General features: G+C 36.6%; 1 protein-coding gene across 1 annotated transcript in view; it reads left to right on the plus strand.

Moving 5' to 3' along the window:
* The window catches only part of Ncam2 (neural cell adhesion molecule 2), a 319,248-nt gene that overhangs the window by 149,458 nt on the left and 144,853 nt on the right, over positions 1 to 24,937 (plus strand). The window contains exons 7-8 of the mRNA XM_055617845.1: positions 1,789 to 1,949; positions 10,730 to 10,875. Coding sequence (XP_055473820.1) covers positions 1,789 to 1,949; positions 10,730 to 10,875 — 307 coding nt within the window. The remainder of the gene's footprint in view (positions 1 to 1,788; positions 1,950 to 10,729; positions 10,876 to 24,937) is intronic.

Genomic DNA, 24,937 nt, shown 5'->3' on the forward strand with positions numbered 1-24,937 from the left:
TATATATATATATATATATATATATATATATATATATATATATATATGTTTTAATAACATATATTTTTTCAATACACCATGTATTTTATTTCAGCACATACTAGTAACTATTCTGTGCATTTGAAAAAATAGTATAGGAATGTGTATCACATTTCTTCTTTAAAGTAGTAGCTATCTACTACATATGGAGATACATAGCTATGTACATAGCTATAGATATGTAGATACATAGCTATCTACATATGCAGACATCTGACTACAAATATGCTGTTGAAATCTTCTATATTCTTATTTCTAAAGGTCTTTTAGATTTGCTTGTACATTTGTCTGTTGATGCCTTCAGTTTATGCTGTTGCAGCTTATGTTTTTTGAAGCAAAATTTTTGTGTGCTTAAACATTTATGTACCTTGGGTCAGAACAGTATTTCAACGGTTTGTTTATTGATGCAGGTTTTCCAGTATAACTTTATTTCATTTCTCTTATCTCTGCCCTACATTTTTCTTTGTCTTTGTGTTCCCCAAGTTAAAGTCTATACTTTCATTTTCTATGGTCACATAGACAGTACTATTCAAAGATTTTTCATCATGTTACACTTTTATTGTTATATATTTCAGGTATGCATATAAAATGCATTTGTTGTCTGTCATTATTACCATGCTTTAAGTTATTAATAGAATTTATTTAAAAGTTTCTATGGTATGTAAACATCTTACTGTGTTTCAGTATAGGAAAGAGTTAAAATAAGCATCTAGAATTTTTAAATTAAAATGTAAACTGATATAGAAAAGTTAATACCTCCAACATACTCTGAGTGTTTTATGTCAATGTATCATATGATCGATTCAATTTGCAATACAAAATCATAAGTAAAAATAGAAAAACACAAAAAGGAAAGGAGAAAAAAATGAGTAAAATGAAATAAGAATAAAATATAAGTCAAGGGGATATACAAAAACAAACCTGATAGCTAGGGTCAGATGGAGGAGAAGGAGGACCTCCCCTATCAATGGACTTGGAGAGGGGCATGGGAGGAGTTGACAAAAGGTGGGACTGGGAGAGAATGAGGGAGGGGGCTACAGCTGGGATACAAAGTGAATAAACTGTGATGATATAAAAAATTAAAATTAAAAAAATTAATAATTAAAATATAACAGAAAATTTAATAGCCATGATTACTACAAGTACATTAATATTAAAAGAAATACATTTCATTGTGGAAAGAACATAGAACATAATGACAATTATTTATTGATCATTATGAATAAACAAAAAGTATTCTCTTCACCATTACATCAATTTTTACTGACAATACATATGCAGAATATAAATTCAAGACATTTATATTGCTTCATGTGAAATTTTTAAAAATTTCATAGAAATTCTGTTTATGTAAGCTACTGTGTACATAAATATCTTACATGAATTTATGTTGAATGTCTGCTAAATGTATATTAAAGTGCTAAGAGAATAAAAATCAGTGATAAAACAGTATTTTTAATAATCAAAGTACAAGTTGAATTCATGTGTTTTAATTATTTAAATAATATTAAGATTTCAACTTCAGATAAGTGCCATTCTTATCTCTAGAGTCAAACCAAATTTCAGTCATGGTTGCCTTAAGGTTGCTTGACAAATAAATATATAATTTTCACTGAACTATAACAATCATTTATGCTAGACATGAACAATGGTATGTTTATACATAGTTCCACTGTTTGTAATGTCCTATTTATAAAATTAGATTGTAAAGATCAACTGTTTTGTTTTGTTTTTGTTTTTGTTTTTTAGGAATGGTAAACTCATTGAAGAAAATGAAAAGTATAGTTTAAAGGGCAGTAACACAGAACTCACTGTCAGGAACATAATCAATAAAGATGGGGGCTCTTATGTCTGCAAAGCCACAAATAAGGCAGGAGAAGATCAAAAGCAGGCCTTCCTTCAAGTCTTTGGTAAGTATCACAGTGCTGTGGTGATAATGCAATATCCATCCGGAGGGAAGTAAGTTAGAGCCAGCCTTTACTCTGCTATTGGAAGCTGTAACTTGCCATAGACAAAACCTCTTTCCTCATCTCAACAACATTCTTTAAATAATGCAAGCTTTGACAAAATTGTCTTAAGAATTAGATGGGGGGGTGGCAAGATGGCGGCACCGGGAGAACACTGTGTCTGAGAAGAAGGACAACACTCTCCATGCAGCAATCAGGAGACTGAACTCTGGGCCCTAAAACTACAGCTATCGTGTTTCCCAGGTGAGGGAAGGCTCCCACAGCATGAGCATGGGAATCGGTCGGGTCCACTCTCAGGCCACCCACCCAGAACCTGGTAGAGATCTCGGGTAACGCGGGCTTTGGGTCTCCAGGCTGGAGCCACAAGCCTGCATGTCCCGATCACTTTCCCAGGCTGATTGGTGGGCACAAGAGTGCCTGAGACTGAGAGTCCCAGTCGCAAGAAAACACCACGGGGAAGGAAAGTTATGAGACTGATCACAGGTCACCCAGTCTTTCCCTGGAAGGTCTCGCTGACCCTGGGTACCCACCTCCATCACAACTGAGCTCCCTCCCTGCGCGGAAAGCAGCTGCTGCACGCCCAGGTCACAATCCCTACTCCCTCTTCGGAGGAGGCAGGAGGCGTCCAGCAGAATCTGTCACAAACCACATTGTCTGTACCCCAACCCGAGATCGGGGCTGAGAAAACCCAATCCTTTCGGGCACTCCCCCAAACGCCACCATAACCCTGCCGCAGCGGAGCAGAAGGATAAAGAGGCACACAGCAGCTTCACAGTGCCGGAACTCCAGTGCTGCCGGCTGCTCCTAGCAAACAAACTACAGCTCAGAATCTGGGACTGTGGTCATTCTACACGTCCTGAGACTCTCCTGAGTCCAGCACTAATAAGGTCTAGCACCAAGTCCTAACACTAGAGGCCCCCCGACCCCTGGCAGAGAAACCCAAGCTCTGGATCTGAGGACATTCAAACCTACCTGGTACTCTCTCAGAATCAGCAAACATAGGTTCTACCACCAGGCTGCTTCTGACAGAGAGATCTGGAACCAGGATCTGGGATTGAGAACACTCAACCTAACTCTTTCCCATGCTACCCCGGGACCAGTCAACATAACTCCTCCTGGCAAAGGGAAAGGACAAAGAGGCAGCACACAGGAAAGGTGTACACCGAGTCCTGTGGCCACAGTGTCACAGAGCTGACTGTTAGCCTACCCTGCACTTCTGCAGCAGGACCAAATCAGAGAGTAGAGAGCAAGGAGAACCCCTGTGCATTCCAACTGGCCCTGCAAGAGAGTGAGTGAGACTTCTTAGGAGAGTTTGCCCCAGACCCAGGGCCTCTCCACAGAAGCAACCAGACAAGATCCCTGCCACCCACACCCCTAGTATGGGCATCATAGGGATTCTTGGGAAAGTGATCCCAACGTTGAAGCCTCTGCCTTGTGAGTCCACCAGTATAATCCAGGAAAACAATCCCTGAATCTCAGACAGAACAGCATAATAGTGGCCTGCAGGCCACTGCAATAGTCAGAGAATACGCACATGCACACTGAGCCCACTAAAAGCACATGCGAATAGCACCAGCATCGCAGTCCTTACTTAGGCAAAACTGAAACCACAACGCACAATCCCAAACAAGTGAACCTCTTTCATCTCCTGAAAAAACAGTCCAGAAAACAGGAAGAGACGATCATAGCCTGAACTACAAACTTGAGGAACAAACAGTGAGGGTTATAAATAACCAGATGGCTAGAGGCAGATGTAAGAATACACCCAACAAAAATCAGGACAAAATGACCACACCAGCAACCCCAGAAAACAATGGACACTTCAATTAACTAGATATACAAGAAAATGACCTCAAAACTATGTTTCTCCAGCTATCAGAGGCCCATAAAGATGAAGTGAACAAAGCCCTCAGAGAAATAGCCAAAGAAATAGAGATGAACCAAGAGGAAACGAATAGAGCTCTCAGAGAAATGACCACGAAAATTGACGCAAACAAAGAAGAAATGAACAAAGCTCTCAAAGAAATGTCCACACAAAGGAAGGCAAATAAAGAAGAAATAAACAAAGCTCTCATAGAAATACAGGCAATTTTAGCAAAAGAAATAGAGGCACAATTAGTGATACATAGAGAGGAAACAGACAAAAAAATAGAAGCTGTCATTGAAAAGCAGGATATCACATTCAAAGAGCTGAAGGAAATGGTGCAAGACACGAAAACAGAATTAGAATCAATAAAGAAAACACAAATAGAGAAACACCAGGAGCTGGAGAACATAGAGAAAAGATCGGGAACTACAAAGGTAAGCATCACCAACAGAATACAAGAGATGGAAGAAAGAATCTCAGGAGCCGAAGATACACTTGCGGAAATTGACACGTCTCTCAAAGAAAAAATAAAATCAGAAAAGTTAGAAACACAAAACATCCAAGAAATCAAGGACACCATGGAAAGACAAAATCTAAGAATAATAGGAGTAGGAGAAAAAGAAGACATCAGGCTCAAAGGTCCGGAAAATATTTTCAAGAAAATTATAGAAGAAAACTTTCCCAACTTAAAGAAGGAGATGGCCATAAACATACAAGAGGCCTACAGAACACCAAGTAGACTAGACCAGAAAAGAAATTCTTCACGTCACATCATAGTCAAAACACTGAACCTACAAAACAAAGACAAAATTCTAAAAGCAAGTAATTCTAAAAGCAAGGCCAAGTAACATATGAAGGTAGACCTATCAGAATCACACCAGATTTCTCAACAGAAACTATGAAAGCCAGAAGGGCCTGGACAGAAATCATACAGTCCTTAAGGGACCACAGATTCCAACCCAGACTACTATACCCAGCAAAACTTTCAATCAACATAGACGAAGAATTCAAAATAATCCATGACAAAACCAAACTTAAACAATATCTACATAGTAACCTAGCTTTACAGAAGTTACTAGAAGGGAAACTCCAAACCAAAGAAAATAACTACATCTAAGGAAACAGAGGAAATAGATAACTACACAACAAAAAACCCAAAAGAATACAAGCAATGAAACTCAGTGACACCACCAACCCCACATCAAATGTAAGCAAAAATTGTTGGTCACTAGTATCTATCAACATCAACAATCTCAACTCCCCAATAAAAAGACACAGACTAACAGAATGGTTGCGGAAACAGGATCCAACATTCTGTTGCATCCAAGAAACATACCTATGCAACAAAGATTAAAAACTACCTCAGAGTAAAGGGCTGGAAAAAAATGTTTTTCAAGCAAATGGTTCCAGAAAATAAGCTGGAGTAGCCATCCTAATATCTAATAAAATAGACTTTCAACCCAAGTTAATCAAAAAAGAAAAGGAGGGCCACTATATTCTCATCAAAGGAAAAATCCACCAAGAGGACATCACAATTTTGAATATCTATGCCCCAAATACAAGAGCACCTACATTTGTAAATGAAATAATATTAAAGCTTAAATCACACATTGATCCTAATACCATAATAGTGGGAGACTTCAACACTCCACTCTCACCAAGGGACAGATCAACTAGACAGAAAACAAATAAGGAAATAAAACACTTACAGAGTCCCTAAATCAAATGGACCTAGTAGACATCTACAGATCTTTTCATCCAAACTCAAAAGAGTATACCTTCTTTTCAGCACCACATGGAACCTTCTCCAAAATAGACCATAAAGTTGGTCATAAGGCAAGCCTCAACAGATACAAAAAGATTGAAATAATCCCTTGTATTCTATCTGACCACCATGGACTAAAGCTGGACCTCAACAACAACAGAAATAACAAAAAGCCGACACACATATGGAAACTGAACAACTTGTTACTCAATGAAAGCTGGGTTAAGGAAGAAATAAAGAAAGAAATTAAAGACTTCCTAGAATTCAATGAAAATGAAGGCACAACATACCCAAATTCATGGGACACATTGAAAGCAGTGCTCAGAGGAAAATTTATAGCACTAAGTGCCTGCAAGAAGAAATTTGTAACATCATATACAAACAACTTAATGGCCCAACTGAAAACCCTAGAAAAAAAAGAAGCAGATACATCCAAGAGGAGCAGATGGGCTGGAAATAATGAAACTCAGGGCTGAAATCAATCAATTAGAAATAAATAAAACTATTCAAAGAATCAATGAAACAAAAAGCTGGTCCTTTGAGAAAATCAACAAGATAGACAAACCCTTAGCCAAACTAACTAAAAAGCACAGAGAAGCTATCCAAATCAGCAAAATCAGAAATGAAAAGGGTGACATAACTACAGACACTGAGGAAATTCAAACAATCATTAAGTCATATTACAAAAGCCTATATGCCACAAAATTTGAAAACCTAAATGAAATGTACAATTTTTTCGATAGACTCCTTCTTCCAACATTAAGAAAAGATCAGGTAGAAAGACTGAATACCCCTATATCCCCCAAGGAAAGTGAAGGAGTCATTCACAGTCTCCCCTCCAAAAGAAGCCCTGGGCCCGATGGTTTCAGTGCGGAATTCTACCAGACCTTCAAAGAAGTGCTAACACCAATTCTCCTCAAACTATTCCACAAAATAAAAATAGAAGGTACATTACCAAACTCATTCTATGAAGCGACAGTCACCCTGATACCTAAACCACACAAAGCCCCAACAAAAAAAGAGAACTTCAGACCTATCTCTCTTATGAACATTGACGCAAAAATACAATGCAAACCGAATCCAAGAACACATCAAAGATATCATCCACCATGACCAAGTAGGCTTCATCTCAGGCATGTAAGGGTGGTTCAACATACGGAAATCCATCAATGTAATCCACTACATAAACAAACTGAAGAAAAAAAACCACATGATCATCTCCTTAGATGCTGAAAAAGCATTTGACAAAGTCCAACACCCATTCATGTTTAAAGTCTTGGAGAGATCAGGGATACAAGGCACATATCTAAACATAGTAAAGGCAATCTACAGCAAGCCTATAGCCAACATCAAACTCAATGGAGAGAAACTTAAATCAATCCCACTGAAATCAAGGACAAGACAAGGCTGCCCACTCTCTCCCTACCTCTTCAACGTAGTACTTGAAGTCCTAGCCAGAGCAATAAGACAACTAAAGGAGATCAAGGGGATACAAATTGGAAAGGAAGAGGTCAAAGTGTCACTATTTGCAGATGATATGATAGTATATATGAGCGACCCCAGAAATTCAACCAGAGAACTCCTCCAGCTGATAAACACGTTCAGCAAAGTGGCAGGATACAAAATCAACTCAAAAAAAACAGAAGCCCTCCTGTATACCAAAGACAAAAGGGCCGAGAAAGAAATTAGGGAAACAACACCCTTCACAATAGCCACTAATAACATAAAGTACCTTGGGGTGACACTAACCAAGCAAGTGAAAGACCTGTTTGAGAAAAACTTTAAGTCTCTGAAGAAAGAAATTGAAGAAGATATCAGAAGATGGAAAGATCTCCCGTGCTCATGGATTGGTAGGATTAACATTGTGAAAATGCCTATCCTGCCAAAAGCAATCTACAGATTGAATGCAATTCCCATCAAAATACCAACTCAATTCTTTACAGACTTGAAAAAAAGATTCTCAGCTTCATATGGAGAAACAAAAAACCCAGAATCTCCAAAACAATTCTGTACAACAACAGATCATCTGGAGGTATATCCATCCCCTATATCAAGCTGTACTACAGAGCAATAGTAATAAAAACTGCATGTTATTGGCATAAAAACAGAAAGGACGATCAGTGGAACTGAATAGAAGACCCAGAAATAAACCCACATACCCATGAATACTCTTTTTTTTTACAAAGAAGCCAAAATCATTCAATGGAAAAAAGACAGCATCTTCAACAAATGGTGCTGGTCCAACTGGATGTCTACATGCAGAAAAATGAAAATAGATCCATATTCATCACCCTGCACAAAACTAAAGTCCAAGTGGATCAAAGACCTCAACATAAAACCAGATACTCTAAATCTGTTAGAAGAAAGAGTGGGGAACAGCCTAGAACTCATTGGCACAGGAGACAACTTCCTGAACAGAACACCAACAGCACAGGCTCTAAGAGCAACAATCAATAAATGGGACCTCATGAAACGGCAAAGCTTCTATAAAGCAAAGGACACCGTCATCAAAACAAAATGACTGCCTACAGATTGGGAAAGAATCTTCACTAACCCTTTATCTGACAGAGGAATAATATCCAGTATATACAAAGAACTAGAGAAGCTGAAAAGCAGCAAACCAAGTAATCCAATTAAAAAATGGCGAATAGAGCTAAACAGAGAATTCTGGACAGAGGAATATCAAATGGCAGAGAAACACTTAAATAAATGTTCAACCTCATTAGCCATCAGGGAAATGCAAATCAAAACTACCCTGAGATTTTAACTCACACCCATTAGAATGGCCAAGATGAAAAACTCAAGTGACAACACATGTTGGAGAGGTTGTGGAGAAAGGGGAACCCTCCTCCACTGCTGGTGGGAATGTAAACTGGTTCAACCACTCTGGAAATCTATCTGGCGCTTTCTAAGACAATTAGGAATAGTGCTTCCTCAACACCCAGCTATACCACTGCTAGGTATATACCCTAAGTTTGCTCAAGTACACAAAAGGGATATTTGCTCAACCATGTTTATAGCAGCTTTATTTGTAATAACCAGAACCTGGAAACAACCCAGTTGTCCATCAATGGAGGAATGGGTACAGAAATTGTGGTATTTTTACACAATGGAATACTACTCAGCAATCAAAAAGGAGGAAATCATGAAATTTGCAGGCAAATGGTGGGATCTAGAAAAGATCATCCTGAGTGAAATATCCCAGAAGGAGAAAGACAAACACAGTATATACTCACTTATATAGACCTATGAGATATGATAAACATAATGAAATCTACACACCTAAAAAAAATAATCAAGAGAGCGGACATGGGGTAAGATGATCAATCCTTGTTTAGAAAGACAGATGGGATGTGCATTGAATGTATGACAGGAGTCTACTGAGGGCATCTGAAAGACTCTAACTAGCAGTGTTTTCAAAGCAGATGCAAAGACTCATGACCAAACCTTCGGCAGAGTACAGGGAATCATATGAAAGAAGGAGAGTTAGTATGATGGGGAAAGGATAGGAACTCCACAAGGACCAAATATATCTGGGCACAGGGTCTTTTCTGAGACTGACATTCAACCAAGCACCATGTATGGATATAACCTAGAACCTCTGCTCAGATGTAGCCTGTGGTAGCTCAGTAACCAATTGGTTTCCTATAGTAAGGGGAACAAGGAGTATTTCTAACAGGAACTCAATGCCTGGCTCTTTGACCTCCCCACCCCCCAAAGGAAGAGCAGTCCTGTTAGGCCACAGAGGAGGGCTTTGCAACCAGTCCTGAAGATATCTGATAAAACAGAATCGGATGAATGTGGAGGAGGTCCCCCCCTTATCAGTGGACTTGGAAAGGGGCAGGGTGGAGATGAGGGAGGAAGGTTGGGATTGGGAGGGAATGAGGGAGTGGGATACAGCTGGGATACAGAGTTAAAAAATGTAACTGATAAGAAAAAATAAAATTAAAAAAAGAAAAAACAAAATACAAAAATACCCCCAAACAATAAAAAAAAAAGAATTAGAATAGTATTCAAATTTTCATTGGATATTGACTGATTCATAACATAGTAAACATAAGTTATTTACATTTTCCCCAATGAGCTGTATGATAGACATTTCAGAACATTTATGCTCACAAATAGTTAATGGACACATGTTGGGACTGATTTTCTATTTGGCACTTTCAAAATTTCTCATGAGTAAGGGTGTAATTTAAAAATGTTTCCCTGTAGCCATAATCTGTATCTTACCATATTCAAAAGACAATAGAAAAGCATCCTCCACATTGAAAAGAGACATATTATCTTCTTTAGGCATCTTTCTGAGCACATACAATAGTGCAGAGAATCAATTTTACTCTCACTATTTTAATAACAGATACAATTGCTTAAGAACTGTAACATCTAAAGATAAACAAGTTTCCAGTTGAAATGAGCTGGCTCCTTGGTTTCAAACCCTGGCTACTTCTTACAAAAGGCTATGGTTCTATTCCTTGTACCCAGGAGGTAGCAGACTGCCATCTGCAATTCTAGTTCTATTGGACCTAATGCCTCCTTCTGGCCTCCCTAATTACTGCATGAACATTGTATGCATACATAAACACAGAGAAGACACCAGTACATATAAGAATAAATGCAATATGCCTATTAAAAAATTAAATACATAGCTAAAATGTAATTACTTTACCCTACTTTATATATGTTATAATTAAATGTTGTCAAGATAAAAACTAGGAAAATGGCAGATGGGAAATACGTGGTTTAGAAGGGTACTTGTTAATACTAGCAACTTAAAATATTTTCCTTACTTTGACAACAATATGAATAAAAGGCTTTCTGTCCATTTTATAAGGAATTATGTTTTTATTCTGGTTTATGTGAATTTAAAATAATTACTATGGTGAATGTATAAAAACCTTGTTATTTACAATTGTTCTCCCCTCTTATTTGCAATTTCTTGGTATTCTTAGAAAGTATGTTATAATTGCTGTGGAAGTAGTCATCTCTTAATATTCAAGTGTGGAACTGAAAGACAAATAGGAACTTCTAAGATGAATAGTAACCATTCTGATCCAATATCAACTGAATAAAATGTATACTTTTTTACAGTACAGCCTCATATATTACAACTTAAAAATGAGACAACATACGAGAATGGTCATGTCACACTCATTTGTGAAGCAGAGGGTGAGCCAGTTCCAGAAATCACATGGAAGAGAGCTGTGGATGGCGCCACATTTTCTGAGGGTGATAAGGTAACACTGCTGTTCTAACATAACCCATTCGTAAGTATAGAATTTACTCACTAACTTATATGAACCAAATAAATAATGTATCAAACCTACTGCTAGGTCACTTTAAAATGAATGTAGAGGAGCTAAGATAAATCATTTATTACCACCTGAAACATAATTTAGTAGATTACAAAGCCCTTGGGTTATTAGTATTATTCTTTGTGTGTGTGTGTGTGTGTGTGTAATTAAGATCACTTTATTGTGATGATCCTACACATCAAAGCTTTGCACAGGTGACTTGAGGAAGTCATTGAAGCACTCATTCTGCTGTCCCAAACTACATACCTCTGTCATAACTTTTTTATAATTATTTTTATTTTTATTAATTACAGTTTATTCACTTTGTTTCCCCCTGTACCTCACTCCCACCTCCCCTCCCATTCCCACACTCTTTCTTCCCCACCGGTGTCCCTCTCCCAGTCCACTAAAAAGGGAGGTCCTCCTCCCCTTTCCTCTGACCCTAGTATATCAGGTCTCATCAGGACAGGCTGCATTGTCTTCTTCTGTGGCCTGCTAAGGTTGCTCCCCCCTGAGGGGGAGATGATCAAAGAGCAGGCCAATCAGTTCATGTTAAAGACAGTCCCTGTCTGACAAATAAAACAATCAAACAAATAAAACAAACAAAAAGAATTAATGAAACCATGAACTTGTTTTTTGAGAAAATCAACAAGATAGACAAACCTTTAGCCAAACTAAGTAAAAGGCAGAGAGACACTATCCAAATTAACAAAATCAGAAATGAAAAGGGGGACATAACTACAGACACTGAGGAAATCCAAACAATAATTAGGACTTACTTCAAAAGTCTATATGCCACAAAATTTGAAAATCTAAATGAAATGGACAATTTTCTTGATCGATTCCACTTACCAAAGCTGAATCAAGACCAGGTAAATCAATTAAATAGTACTATATCCCCTAATGAAATAGAAGTGGTCATCAAAAGTCTCCCATCCAATAAAAGCCAAGGACCAGATGGTTTCAGCGCAAAATTCATCCAGACCTTCAAAGAAGAGCTAATTCCAATTCTCTTCAAACTATTCCACAAAATAGAAACAGAAGGAACACAGCCTAACTCATTCTATGAAGCCACAATCACCTTGGTACCTAAATTCACAAACACCCAACAAAGAAAGAGAATTTCAGGCCTATCTCCCTTATGAACATTGATGAACAAAAACACTCAACAAAATACTTGCAAACCGAATACAAAAACACATCAAAGATACCATCATTCTTAAAGCAGTTTCCATAGATGTTTGCTATATATACTGAATCTCTAAAAAAATTATTGCTTATTGCTAATTTAACTTTAATCCTTTCTGGATATTTAAATGAAGTTGTTAAAAACTGAGGTACTCATTTAGTCTTTAAAACTTAGAAATGTTTTATGCATAGACTTCTGAAATCAGGTAATTAAAACTAACAAAAACTAATCCAGACAAACAGATGCAGCATTTTGATCTAATTTCACTACAATGAGCTGAAGTTATGCAGAATTAAAATATTGTCATGTTTCCCACTCCATGAGTTTTTGTTGTTGCTACTTTTCATAATCACTCATTTTAAACTTTAAGTATACACAGGAAGCAGAAAAATAATGTAGAATCAGAAAAAATAGGGAGCGTAATAGTGACATTACTGGAATTGGTACCTAACTTCAATAAAAAATATGTAGGTAACATTATATGTATTGAATTAATTTAAGTGAATAACTACAAATGTTGTGTGCACGTAATAAAATGACTCGAAGCACTATGACCTACTAATATCATAGTAGGAAAATAAGGAATTATTTGGCCTACAGTACACTTTCTGCCCTTTCACTTGACCATGTTTTATTCAACATCATATTAGACTAATAATTTGATAAGGTGTCAGTTTTGTCTATTTCTCATTTAAAAGAATGAGTCCCCATATGTCACTTTTTTCTAGTGTTCTCTTAATGTCATTTTTTATAGCATTATATTCCTCTTTAGAAAATAATGATGTACATTTCTTAGGCTTAGTTTATATGTTCACTTAAAATATAAAAATGTAAAATGTGAATGGCCACCATTAATTTTTGGAAGCATTATAAAGTTTGCCCTAATATTTTTTTTTAAATCTCTAAAACAAAGGGCACAGTAAGCAAGCCTAAAATGAACTTATGTCCTCAAAAATCAATGAAAACATAATCAGATATCTAAAATGGAATTAGATTGTTTCGTTTTAGGAGATTTCTCTGAATGATTCAAGTGATTACTGTCATACCATAGCCCTCCTTAGATGATTCTTCATATGCCAAGTGCTCTCGTTTCTTACTAATTTCCTCACTAAATATTTTTTCTCCTCCATATTATCTCATACTCTTTGTTTGACTGACATTCCTGTACGTAAATATGAACATGGAGTAAATATTGTCTGTTATTTTAACAATAAGATATATTTTTTTCTAAAAGCTGTCCCCTATGCCATTTCACACTTATTACACAGTTTCTCTACAGCAGGTTGGAGAGGAGTATCTTACTTTCTACTTGAGAAGTACTATCACTCTCCAAAAAATTATGTTTTAAAACATAATTTAGCTCCAATTAAATAAACGTAATTTTAAAACAAATCCATACGTTAGACAAATAAATTAAATTAGTTGGTTATTATGAGACAATTTTCCAAAAGTGTTTTAAGTTTTCTAGCTGGCTTCGTAGGTATTAGTATGTCTTCTTTTCTGAAACTATTCTTAGTCTCTTTAACAGAACATTCACAAATTGAATAATTGAGCAGAACATTGTTTTTAGATTCTATCCTTGCTACATATACATGCTGAGCTTCGTCAATAACATTTGGATTATTTATGCTGACACTATTCATCATGATTTATATTAACAATCTATTTTAATAACAAAATGAAAAGTACATGGCAAGGCTCATTTCAATAATTTTTGTTTTACAGCTTATCTCATTACTCTTAGACCAAGTGAATTTTGATTACCAATAGTCTTTATCAAGTGTGACATCTATGCTGTGACTGAACATTGAATTTTGCAGTTTGGGTGTAGATTGAATCATTTCTGTTATGGAAACTGACATGACATTGAATTATCTAGGTGATTCACTAGGAGATATTGTGATAATCCAGATCCATATTCTTTACCTCTAAGTTAATTCAATATTTCTTGTTCACAACTAAGGAATATTTGATATATTTATTTGAAGCAATATGAGTATAAATTCAGGACACTTCTTTGAAATAGACTTTAAATTTTTAATTCTTTATCAAGATGAATTTTAATAACTAATTTTTTGAGAGGAAAGTATCATTAACAATGCTGTGTAAGGCCCTGATTGGGGCTTGGAAAATACAACACAAATTGTTCACAACAACCATGAGGAAAGCAATCAAGGCTTTGATAAAATTGCAAAAATCTATATGTAATAATGAATAAAGGTATTTGATCCATTATGTGTTTTACAATCATACTAATATTTTCTCCAACAACATGTAAAGTTATTCATCCTTTAAAATATTTAGAAAGATAATATCAAGAAACAGTCTTTACTTTGTTTTTTCACAGTTGACATAAGACAAAATTTATTAAGAGAAATATAGTAGTCCATGAATTATTGTTACATGAAGCTGAATGTATATTTCCTGAATTCCAAATTTTACAAATGTACCCAAAAGTGTTCTTGATAACGGAATTTTCCACTTCTAGTTATAGGGAAAAAATTCACAAAGATTATGGCTGTGGATAAGAACATGGTAGGAATGGTGACCTCGGTCCCTGGGTGGAAGGTTCTCATTGCAGTAATATGTCAGTTAATAAAGCGATTGAGCTGCAAATAGAAAACCTCAGTTCAGTTCACACAGAACATGGAAAAAGTGCCAAGTGCGATTGTCCGTGTCAGTAACCACGCTGTGGTTTATTATCACAGTGCCAGATAAGCAAGGCCATAACTGTGGCTTGCTGGCCAGCTAGCCTCTCATGAACAGTCAGTTCCAAAGTAGTCAGAGACACTACCTGAAAAAGAAACAATCAAGAGGGTAAAAACAAAAACAAACAAACAAAACCAAGCCCCAAACCAAGATGGGCTTCAGGCCTACACATACACATATCCACACACACAAGAGACAAAGAGAAGAGAGAAAAAGAAAGACATGCACATTTACACACACACATTCACAAAATAACACAAATAAGTGCGAAAAGTGTTTCTAATTTATATAATAACCGGTAAGATGTTATCTCACTTCTTACAGCCTTAAATAAGACTAGAATAGTCCAAGATAGGTTGTTTGAATAGTCCAGTGAAGAATAATATTTTTTAGCAATCCATGACCGCATATTTTTCAGTTGTTATTTTTTTATAGGCAAGAAGCTGTTTATAACTGATACCTTCTGAGTGTGAGAAAATGATTTTTTTCTCCAATGCCACTGGTATATGAACCAATCTGCAAGACATTATCATATAGTTGTCCAACACAAAATAAGATCTATAATTTTTGGTGGTGAATATTTCTGTTTAGTTTGTTTTATGGTTGTAGTACCCATTAGTTCTGGCCTGTGTATGAGAGAGAGAGTGAGAGAGAGAAAGGGAGAAAGACAGAAAGAGAGAGAAAGAGGCGCACATAAGAACATAAAATGGTCCTGTTTTATCAGGTATCTTCAGGATCATATGAATGGGGAGGAGGTCCCCCCTATCAGTGGACTTGGCAAGGGGCACGGTGGAGATGAGGGAGGGCGGGAGGGACTGGGAGGGAATGAGGGATCGGGACACGGCTGGGATACAGAGTTAATAAAATGTAACTGATAAGAAAAAAATAAAATTCAAAAAAAAAAAAAAGAACATAAAATGGTAGGTGGGTAGAGGTTTCTGGGAGGCTTGGGGGAGGAGGAGAATTTGGATAAAAATATGTTGCATGAAAAATATTCAAAGCAAAAGGCTATAAAAAAGAAATGACTCCAAACTCTGATGGCAAAAAGGCACTTTCTTTAGCTTGTGGTTTTGTAGATCTCAAATTAGTATTTGTATAGTTTGTACTGTATTCATTTACTCATTTATTTAGTTAGTTGTGATTAGTAAGATTGATAAAATTCCCACAAAATGTTTTGATGTTGTATTGTTATCTAAATTTTCATTATGTTTACAATCTAATTTAAAATTTTTATTTTGAGTTTTTAACTGTATGTTTTTGAATGAAAATTAGAAAGCATGTATATAAAAATACTAGATACAGCTTAAGCTGAAACAGAAAAGTACAGCTGTAGTATATAAAACAGCAATAGATTAAAATGTTCTGAGTTGTCTCCTACCCACAAAGCAGTCTGATTTCTTAGATTATAAAACATTTATTATTTAAAAGAGTCATATTGATATTTATTTTTTAAAAGAGTCCATATTGATCATATCATATTTTGATATGATCAATGGCTTGATTTTATGTTTAAAGTGGTTATCCAAGATCCAGATAGATAACACTAAAATTTCAACTTACTTCTGTTAGTTATTTGAATCATTTCCTTCATTGTATCACACATCCTTATTGAATATGATAGTTTATTTAGGAAATCACCAATATTCACTGATAATGATTGGAAGTCATGTAAAGTATCATTGAAAGCACTCTTTGATTTTGACTTTGCCATTTAGTGCTTACTTAATGTGCAAACTTTTATGTTTGTTTTTAAGTTTTTTTAATATATAAGTAGGGTATATAAAAAAGACCTTCATGGTAAAGTCTATAAATAAGAAATGAGATCACATATAAAATACTTCACAAACAGAGTGCAGGGAACCATATGAAAGAAGAGTGAGTTAATATGAACTAGAGAGCATAGGAGCTTCACAAGGACCAAATATATCTGGGCACAGGGGTCTTATATGAGACTGTTTCTCCAACCAAGGACCATGTATGGATATAACCTGAAACCTCTGCTTGGATGAAGCCCGTGGTAGCTCAGTAACCAATTGGTTTACCCTAGTAAGGGGAACAGGGACTTTTTTTGACATGAACTCAATGGCGGGCTCTTTGAACTCCCCACCCCACAAGAGAGGAGCAGCCCTGCTAGGCCACAGAGGAGAACTTTGCAGCCAGTCCTGAAGATACCTGATGAAACAGCGTCAGATGAAAGGGGAGGAGGTCCTCCCCAAGCAGTGGACTTAGAAAGGGGCAGGGAGGAGATGAGGGATTGAGGGTGGGATTGAGAGGGAAAGAGGGAGTGGGATACAGGTGGGATACAGAGTTAATAAAATGTAACTAATACTAAAATTTAAAATTAAAAAAAACTGAAAAAAATATAGCTTTTTTCTAGTAAACTTGCAATCATGCAACTTTTTTAGTATAACATATTTTTGTGTTAAAAAGACTTTAGAATATTAAAAATAATCAGGTTAACATTATGGCAGTGACTGCTGACAAAAATGATACATAATTATCCTCTCAATGAATGCTCTGTATAGTAAACAGTTTTTGCTCCTATTTAACACCAATTGTATACCAAAATATTCTGAACATGTTTGCAATATACTCTAGCAGTATTAATTCCTTAATTAAAATAATTAATTGACATAACAAAATATCCTATATTCAGAATATATATCACATTCCTCTTAAAAGGCGGGTTGGTCACAGGCACAAGTGTTAGTGTGTTCATAACATCTCACGTTAGACCTTGGTATGATCGTGCAATGCACATGCAGGTGCAGAGGTGTGTGCTGAGGAACTCTGAAATTCCCCCAAGAGCTCTCTTCTCTTACAAGTCAGGAAATCACAATCAAAAGAATCATGGTGGGGATACAAAGTGAATACATTGTAATAGATAAATATATGAATAAAATTAAATTACCACTGAAGGACTCTACCTAGCAGTGTATCAGAGCAGATGCTGAGACTCATAATCAAATCTTGGACAAAGCACAGGGAATCATACGAAAGAAGGGGAAGTTAGTAAGACCTGGAGAGGATAGGGCCTCCACAAGGAGAGCAACAGAGCCAAAACGTCTGGGTACAGAGGTCTTTTCTGAGACTAATTCTCCAACCAAGGAATATGCATGGATATAATCTAGAACCTCTGCTCGGATGTAGCCCATGGCAGCTCAGTATCCAAGTGGGTACCCTAGTAAGGGGAACAGGGACTGTCTCTGACATGAACTCAGTGGCTGGCTCTTTGACCTCACCTCACTGTCCCCGAGGGAGGAGCAACCTTGCTAGGCCACAGAGGACGACATTGCACCCACTCCTGATGAGATCTGATAAGCTAGGGTCAGATGGAATGGGAAGAAGACCTCCCCTATCAGTGGACTTAGAGAGAGGCAGGGAGGAGATGAGGGAGGGAGGGTGGAATTGGAGGGAAGGAAGGAAGGGGCTACAGCTGGGTTACAAAGTAAATAAACTGTAATTAATAAAAAGGAATAAAAATTCAATTAAAAAGTCGTGGGTCTTTGATAACAGTATTTTATTTCCCCTTACAACCTTTGCAATATTTCAGTTTTTATCTTTAGAGATCAATTCATTTATTCCCTTTATGGCCATCCCACATCTCCCATCACTTAGTAGTAAGAACCTAAAGTGACCATTGAGCTAAAAGGAAACAACACGCTGCCCTACACAAAACAAGGCTTCTTCTCCTCCTCCTCCCGCTTCTTTTTCTTCCTCTTTCTTCTTCTTCTTCTTCTTCTTCTTCTTCTTCTTCTTCTTCTTCTTCTTCTTCTTCTTCTTCTTCTTCTTCTTTTCCAGCCTTTTTATTTATTTATTACAATTTATTCACTTTTTGTCTCAGATGTTGTTCCCTTCCTCATCCCCTCCCAATCCCACTGTCCCTCCCTCTTCTCCCCCTATGCTCCTACTCCAGTCCTCCCCTTCCATCTGACCCCAACCTATCAGGTTTCATCAGGATTCCTTGCCCTGTCTTCCTCTGTGGCCCAGCAAGGCTGTACCTCCCAGGGGTAGGTAATCAGAGAGCTTACCACTGAGTTCATGCCAGAGACAGTCCCTGCTCCCTATAATAGGGCACCCACTTGGAGACTGAGTCTATGGGCTACATCTGAGCTGGAGTTTTAGGTCCTCTTCATGCATTGTCCTTGGTTGGGATATCATTCTCTTCAGGGCCACTAGGGCTCAGTTTTTATGGCTCTGTTGGTCTCCTTTGGGAGCTCCTGACCCCTCCAGGTCTTTCTATGTTAAGAAGACTTTATATCAAAAAAATAAAAATTAAAAAGGAGTAAGATTAAGATTTTCTACCCAGGAGAGGAAACAAGTGATATTTTCCTATAAATGCATTACTTACCAGCTTCAGTGTTATGGCAGAAATAAATCTCTAAAATGTGATTATTATTTTTTTTCTTTTTATGCCTCTAGACTTTGTGTTATCTGTAAATATAGTGGTAAACCCTGTGTTTGTGAATGGAGTGTTTTGTGCACTAATTATAAGTTGCTCATTATACTGTCTTGAGGTTTGTGGATGGCATTTCCTTTGTGTAATTTATCTACTCTCAAGATACAGAATCTGTAATTTTTTTTATTTCTACCTCTCTTGTCCTACTAGTAAATTATAGGCTTACCTACACTGGAAAGTAATCCCATCCTACACAAAGAAATGTTACAAATGTAATAGTAAGCTATTGCTATCAAACAAACTCCACTGGTTTACCACTTTTTTATAGCCAGGTGCCATTTCTATCACTATTTTGAAAAAAATCATGTTGTTTCAGTTAAATTTTAATCTAAAAACTATTTTTAAATCAATGATTAAATTTGTGTGCCTACCATTAATAGTCATTGAATTATTAAAAATGTACAGTTAAAAATAATCAAAGTATTGTAGTGTGGTATAGATAGAATGTAATCTTTATTGTTTTCTTAAGGAGGTTTAGAACCACTGAGAGGTTTTTCACCTCTCAGTGAAAGTTGAGATGGGAAAGCTTACTTCGACTGAGGATGGCCCCATTCCGTAGGCTGGCATTCAGGTCTGAGAAGAAAGCAGAAAGCAAGCAAGCACAAACGGGGTATTGTCGTATGGGGGCTTACTGTGGATGCACACACAAGAAGCCTCTTGATCCAGCAACAAACCTATGCTATGAGAGACTATCAACACAAACTGTGCAACAGTGAACATGAAAATCTTGTCCTGTGAGTTACCATGTAAGATATTTCATTCTAGCATCAGGAAAAGCAAACTGATAGAAAAATATACTTCCTAAACACAACACTGTCATAAAACATATCTTGCCTTACTATAATGCAGAATATTCAGTAGTGCATAGTAATGATGTTTCAATTAGAGCGCAGACCATGCTCCCATCTCCTCTTTGAGTTTTATCTCTGCTAAGTAAATGGTCTTTGATACCATAATGGCTACATAAGTACAGGACTCATTCACAAATCTTCGTGACCATCATTTATTTAATTATAACTTTTATAAAATTTCCCCCTGAAAGTGATATCTTCACCTTGTGTTGGTAAAAATGAACAGCTAATTTTAAAGGCATAATTTTTGCTAAGTAATAAAGTACTATGTATGGTCTGAGGTCATATTACCTCAAAAGTATATGGCTAAAATGATTCAGTAGTTTTATGCTCTGTTTACTTTTCTGTAAAGGGTTTACCTTTCAACGTTGAAACAAACAGTTGTATTATTTTAATACTGAAATGGTTTTTATTCACCTAGATAAACAGATAAACATAAACTTAAACTCAATAATAATAAAATAAGCCTAGAGTAAGTTCCTTTGGCACCATTCTTGGAAAATGTATATTTAAATGCATATGATCCTATTATAAAACTATAATAAATGATATTATTCTATTATTATAAAGCTATGATTTCTAATATAATATTTTATTAATTTTAAAATTTCATTTATACATACAGTTTTGATCATATTCATTCCTCACTCATCACCTATTTCCTTCCAAATACCCTGCACCTCCCAACTTCCTTCCAAGTTATGTCACCTTTACATTTTTTAACAACCCATGAACAGTATTTTTATATAATTTTAGGCTTATGAATGCTATTCATATATATGAATATATAGGTTTTAGTTGTATATCTCCACTACTGAAGTACAGCACTGCTCTGAATTAAGAATGTTTCATATTTTAAAACTATAATCAGAAATAATAAATTAAAATCTGTTTTCATATACTAGATTATGATACATAGAAGAGAGAAATAGAAATAGAAAAATAGAAGAAGCATAAAATGCAACCAAACCATGGCAGAGTGCAGGGAATCATATGAAAGAAGGGGAGTTAGTATGATATGGAAAGGATAGGAGCTCTACAAGTACCAAATATATCCAGGCACAGGGCCTTTTCTGAGACTGACACTCAACCAAGGACCATCTATGGATATAACCTAGAACTGCTCGGATGTGGTAGCTCAGTAACCAAGTAGTTTTCTAAAGTAAGGGGAACAAGGACTATTTCTTTTTTTTTTTCTTTTTTTTTAATTTTATTTTTTTCTTATCAGTTACATTTTATTAACTCTGTACCCCAGCCATGTCCCGATCCCTCATTCCCTCCCAGTCCCTCCCTCCCTCCCTCATCTCCACCATGCCCCTTGCCAAATCCACTGATAGGGGGGACCTCCTCCCAATTCATCTGATCCTGTTTTATCAGGTATCTTCAGGACTGGCTGCAAAGCTCTCCTCTGTGGCCTAACAGGACTGCTCCTCCCTTGAGGGGTAACAGGATCTCAAGGGCAGGCTCTTTGACCTCTCCCCTCCCCCAGGGGAGGAGCAGTCCTGTTAGGCCACAGAGGAGGACTTTGCAGCCAGCCTTGAAGATACCTGATAAAACAGGGTCAAATGAAAGGGGAGGAGGTCCTCCCCTATCAGTGGACTTGGAAAGGGGCAGGGAGGAGACCAGGGAGGGAGTTGGGGAGGGGGAGGGAATGAGGGAGCAGGATACAGCTGGGACACAGAGTTAACAAATTGTAACTAAAAAGAAAAATAAAAACAAATGCAACTCATTTTTAATTTTTTTTTAATATTAGTTACAGTTTGTTAACTTTGTATCCTTGCTGTATCCCACTCCCTCTTTCTCTCCCAATTCCACCCTCCCTCCCTCATCTCCTCCCCTGCCCCTTTCCAAGTCCACTGATAAGGGAGAACCTCCTCCCCTACATCTGATACTGGTTTATCAGGTGTCTTCAGGACTGGCTGCAAAGTCCTCCTCTGTGGCCTAGCAAGGTGACTTAAGAGTGATTTTTTTTTTAAGTCAAACGAAAATCTATATTGAAAGTTTTTATTTTTATATGTAAGCTATGAAGGTAGCATTGTACTTTTCTGTTATTTCTTTGCTATATTGATCTTAAATGCAAACATGCTTGCCGATACAAATCCTTAAAGACAAATATCATAAACTTTAAGCAGTAAAATCATGTGAAAGTGACAGCAATTAAGGTAATAAATATTTCATTTCTGACATGCAGATGTTTGGATTCACTAAACCATCTGTCTTAGTCAGTGTTCTCTAGAGGTAACACACACACACACACACACACACACACACACACACACACACAGGCACGCTCATCAGTGATTCATTAGTGACTTAAGATCTGTGTTTTAACTAGATCAACAATGGCTGTTCTCCAACAGAAAGAAGGCTTAGAATCTGGTTGTTATTCAGCTCCTGAGGTCGGATAGCTCAGCCAGTTTTCAGTCTTTGAATCTTTGCTGGAATTTTGAAGAAGTATGTTTCAATACCAGCAAACTAATGCCTTAGGAGCAAGATAAATAAATGTGCCTATGAGAGTAAAAGAAAATAGGCCAAAAACAAACAAACAAACAAACAAAAAATAAACAAAACAAAAACTTTGTTATGTCAAATGATACAATAAAAAAAAACATCAAAAGTGTACCAAACTGCTGTGGTTTTCACTGATTCCAGATATATTCAAGTTAATAACCAAGGTTAGCTGTCATACAATTATAAACAAACATTCAGCACTGTGGACAGAGAATATCAATGAAATATAGTTTTGGAGGAGTGATAGAATTAGAGCATATTCAAAATTATTAAGCTATCTAAAGAATCTACAGTTTCTGAGATACGCTGCATTCATATTCGAATACATCAATTTCAGTAGAGAAGCGTACTTAAAATGCCCACAGAATCAGCCTCGCGTCTATGCCCTGTGTTCACTGCTCAGCTCAAGGGGCTTGCTTCTCCTTTGTTACTTTTGACAGATTTTGCCTAGTATTATCAAAATATCTCATTTTATCTTGTTTCATGCTAACAGAAATTGATTGTAGCCTTCTCTGCTTTTCAAGGGGAAAAGACCACCAAAGTATAAGGATATAATCAATTTTCATCATCTTTATATTAAAACGGAAGATTTAGGATTTCCAATCTCCTTTCCCTGCTTGAATAGTAATTACCAAGATTAAACCTGAGTTTCCACTAGTATAATTAATTACAGTCTCTTGAGAAGTTTTTTTATTACATTTTTCTAAAAAAGTTCTATTGATATTGAAAACTACATTATAAAGTATATAAAATCATATTCATCTCATTGTACTTAAACATGAAAAACAGGATATATGTATTTTCTAAGTAGTTCTAATTATAGACAAGTTTTTTAAGTTGTATCTTATTTCTGTCTTTTTCCAAACCAAGAGTGTGCATTCTGAGAGGCAAAAAAACAATGAAAATAAATATGATATTAAAGTCAGGGTTCAAGATGAAAATCCTAATACAGAAACCAAATATTTGAGGACAATTTTTGAACTCAAAATCAGTCAGCAAATAATTTAATAAAATGTTTTAGCACATAATATAAAATATTCAAGTGTGATAGAATTTTGTATGTATACTTTAAACAGACATTTTACTTACTTTATATGGTTGCTAATATAAAAATAAAAGTTGACAATGAAAATATACATAGATAATTTTCTTTATTATTACTATTATTAATTACAATTTATTCACATTGTGTTCCATCTATAGCCCCCTCCTCATCTCCAGGTACCACCCTCTATCCTTCTTCCCCCCCACCCCATTCCTCCTCTAGTCCACTGATAAGGGGAGGTCCTCCTCCACTACCATATGACCCTAGCCTCTAAGGTCTCATCAAGAATGGCTGCATCGTCTTTCTCTGTGGCCTGGCAAGGCTGCACTTTCTCTCCCACAGGAATGTGTTCAAAGAGCCAGCCATGGAGTCCATGTCAGAAACAGCTCCTGCTCCCCTTACTAAGAAACCCATATGGAGACTGAGCTGCCTATGCGATAGACCTGAGGAGGGGTGTCTAGGTCCTCTCCATGCATGGTCCTTGGATGATCATCAGTCTCTGCAGGAGCCTCTGGACCCAGATTTTGGCTCTGTTGGTATCCTTGTGGAGCTCCTGTTTCCTCTAGGTCTTTTTTTTCAATGTTAACATTTTATTTATTTTTTTAATTTATTACAATTTATTCACTTTGTATCTAGCTGTAGCTCCTTTCCTCATCCCCTCCTAATCCCACCCTCCCTCTTTTTTCTCCTCTCATATTTCTTGCCCAGTCCACTGATAGGGGAGGTCCTCCTCCAGGTCTTTCTATCTCCCTCTTCTTTCAAAAGATTGCCTGCACTCTTCCCAAAGTTCAGCTATGAGTAGTAGCATCTGCTTCAACACCCTGCTGGATAGAGTCTTTCAGAGGTCTTTCAGAAGTCACCTGTCCTGTTCCCTCTCATCTACTTCTGATGGCTATCCTGTTTGCCCTTCTGGATGAGAATTAAGCATCTTCCCTGGGGTCCACCTTGTTGTTTAGCTTCTTTAGGACTATAGATTTTAGTATGTTTATCCTGTATTATGTCTTCATAGATATCTTAACAAGCACAATCAAAGATTATGTATAATGATGTTTTTAAATTCAGATAAATTCCTCCCATTGATTTTATTTAGCATTGTGAAAGATTGTCAGTGTCTAAATTAACAATCTTTACATTTGAGGAAATGTTGCATTAAAGAATTTTGAATCTTTGTTTCTTTTGATAGCTTGCTTTGCTAAGGGTTTAAATTGGTGTAACATGCTAACTGCAGTTTCCCTTCTGTC

This window comes from Psammomys obesus, unplaced genomic scaffold (genome assembly GCF_907164565.1).
Source record: "Psammomys obesus unplaced genomic scaffold, mPsaObe1.curated_primary_1811, whole genome shotgun sequence".
Classification (NCBI taxonomy): Eukaryota; Metazoa; Chordata; class Mammalia; order Rodentia; family Muridae; genus Psammomys; species Psammomys obesus.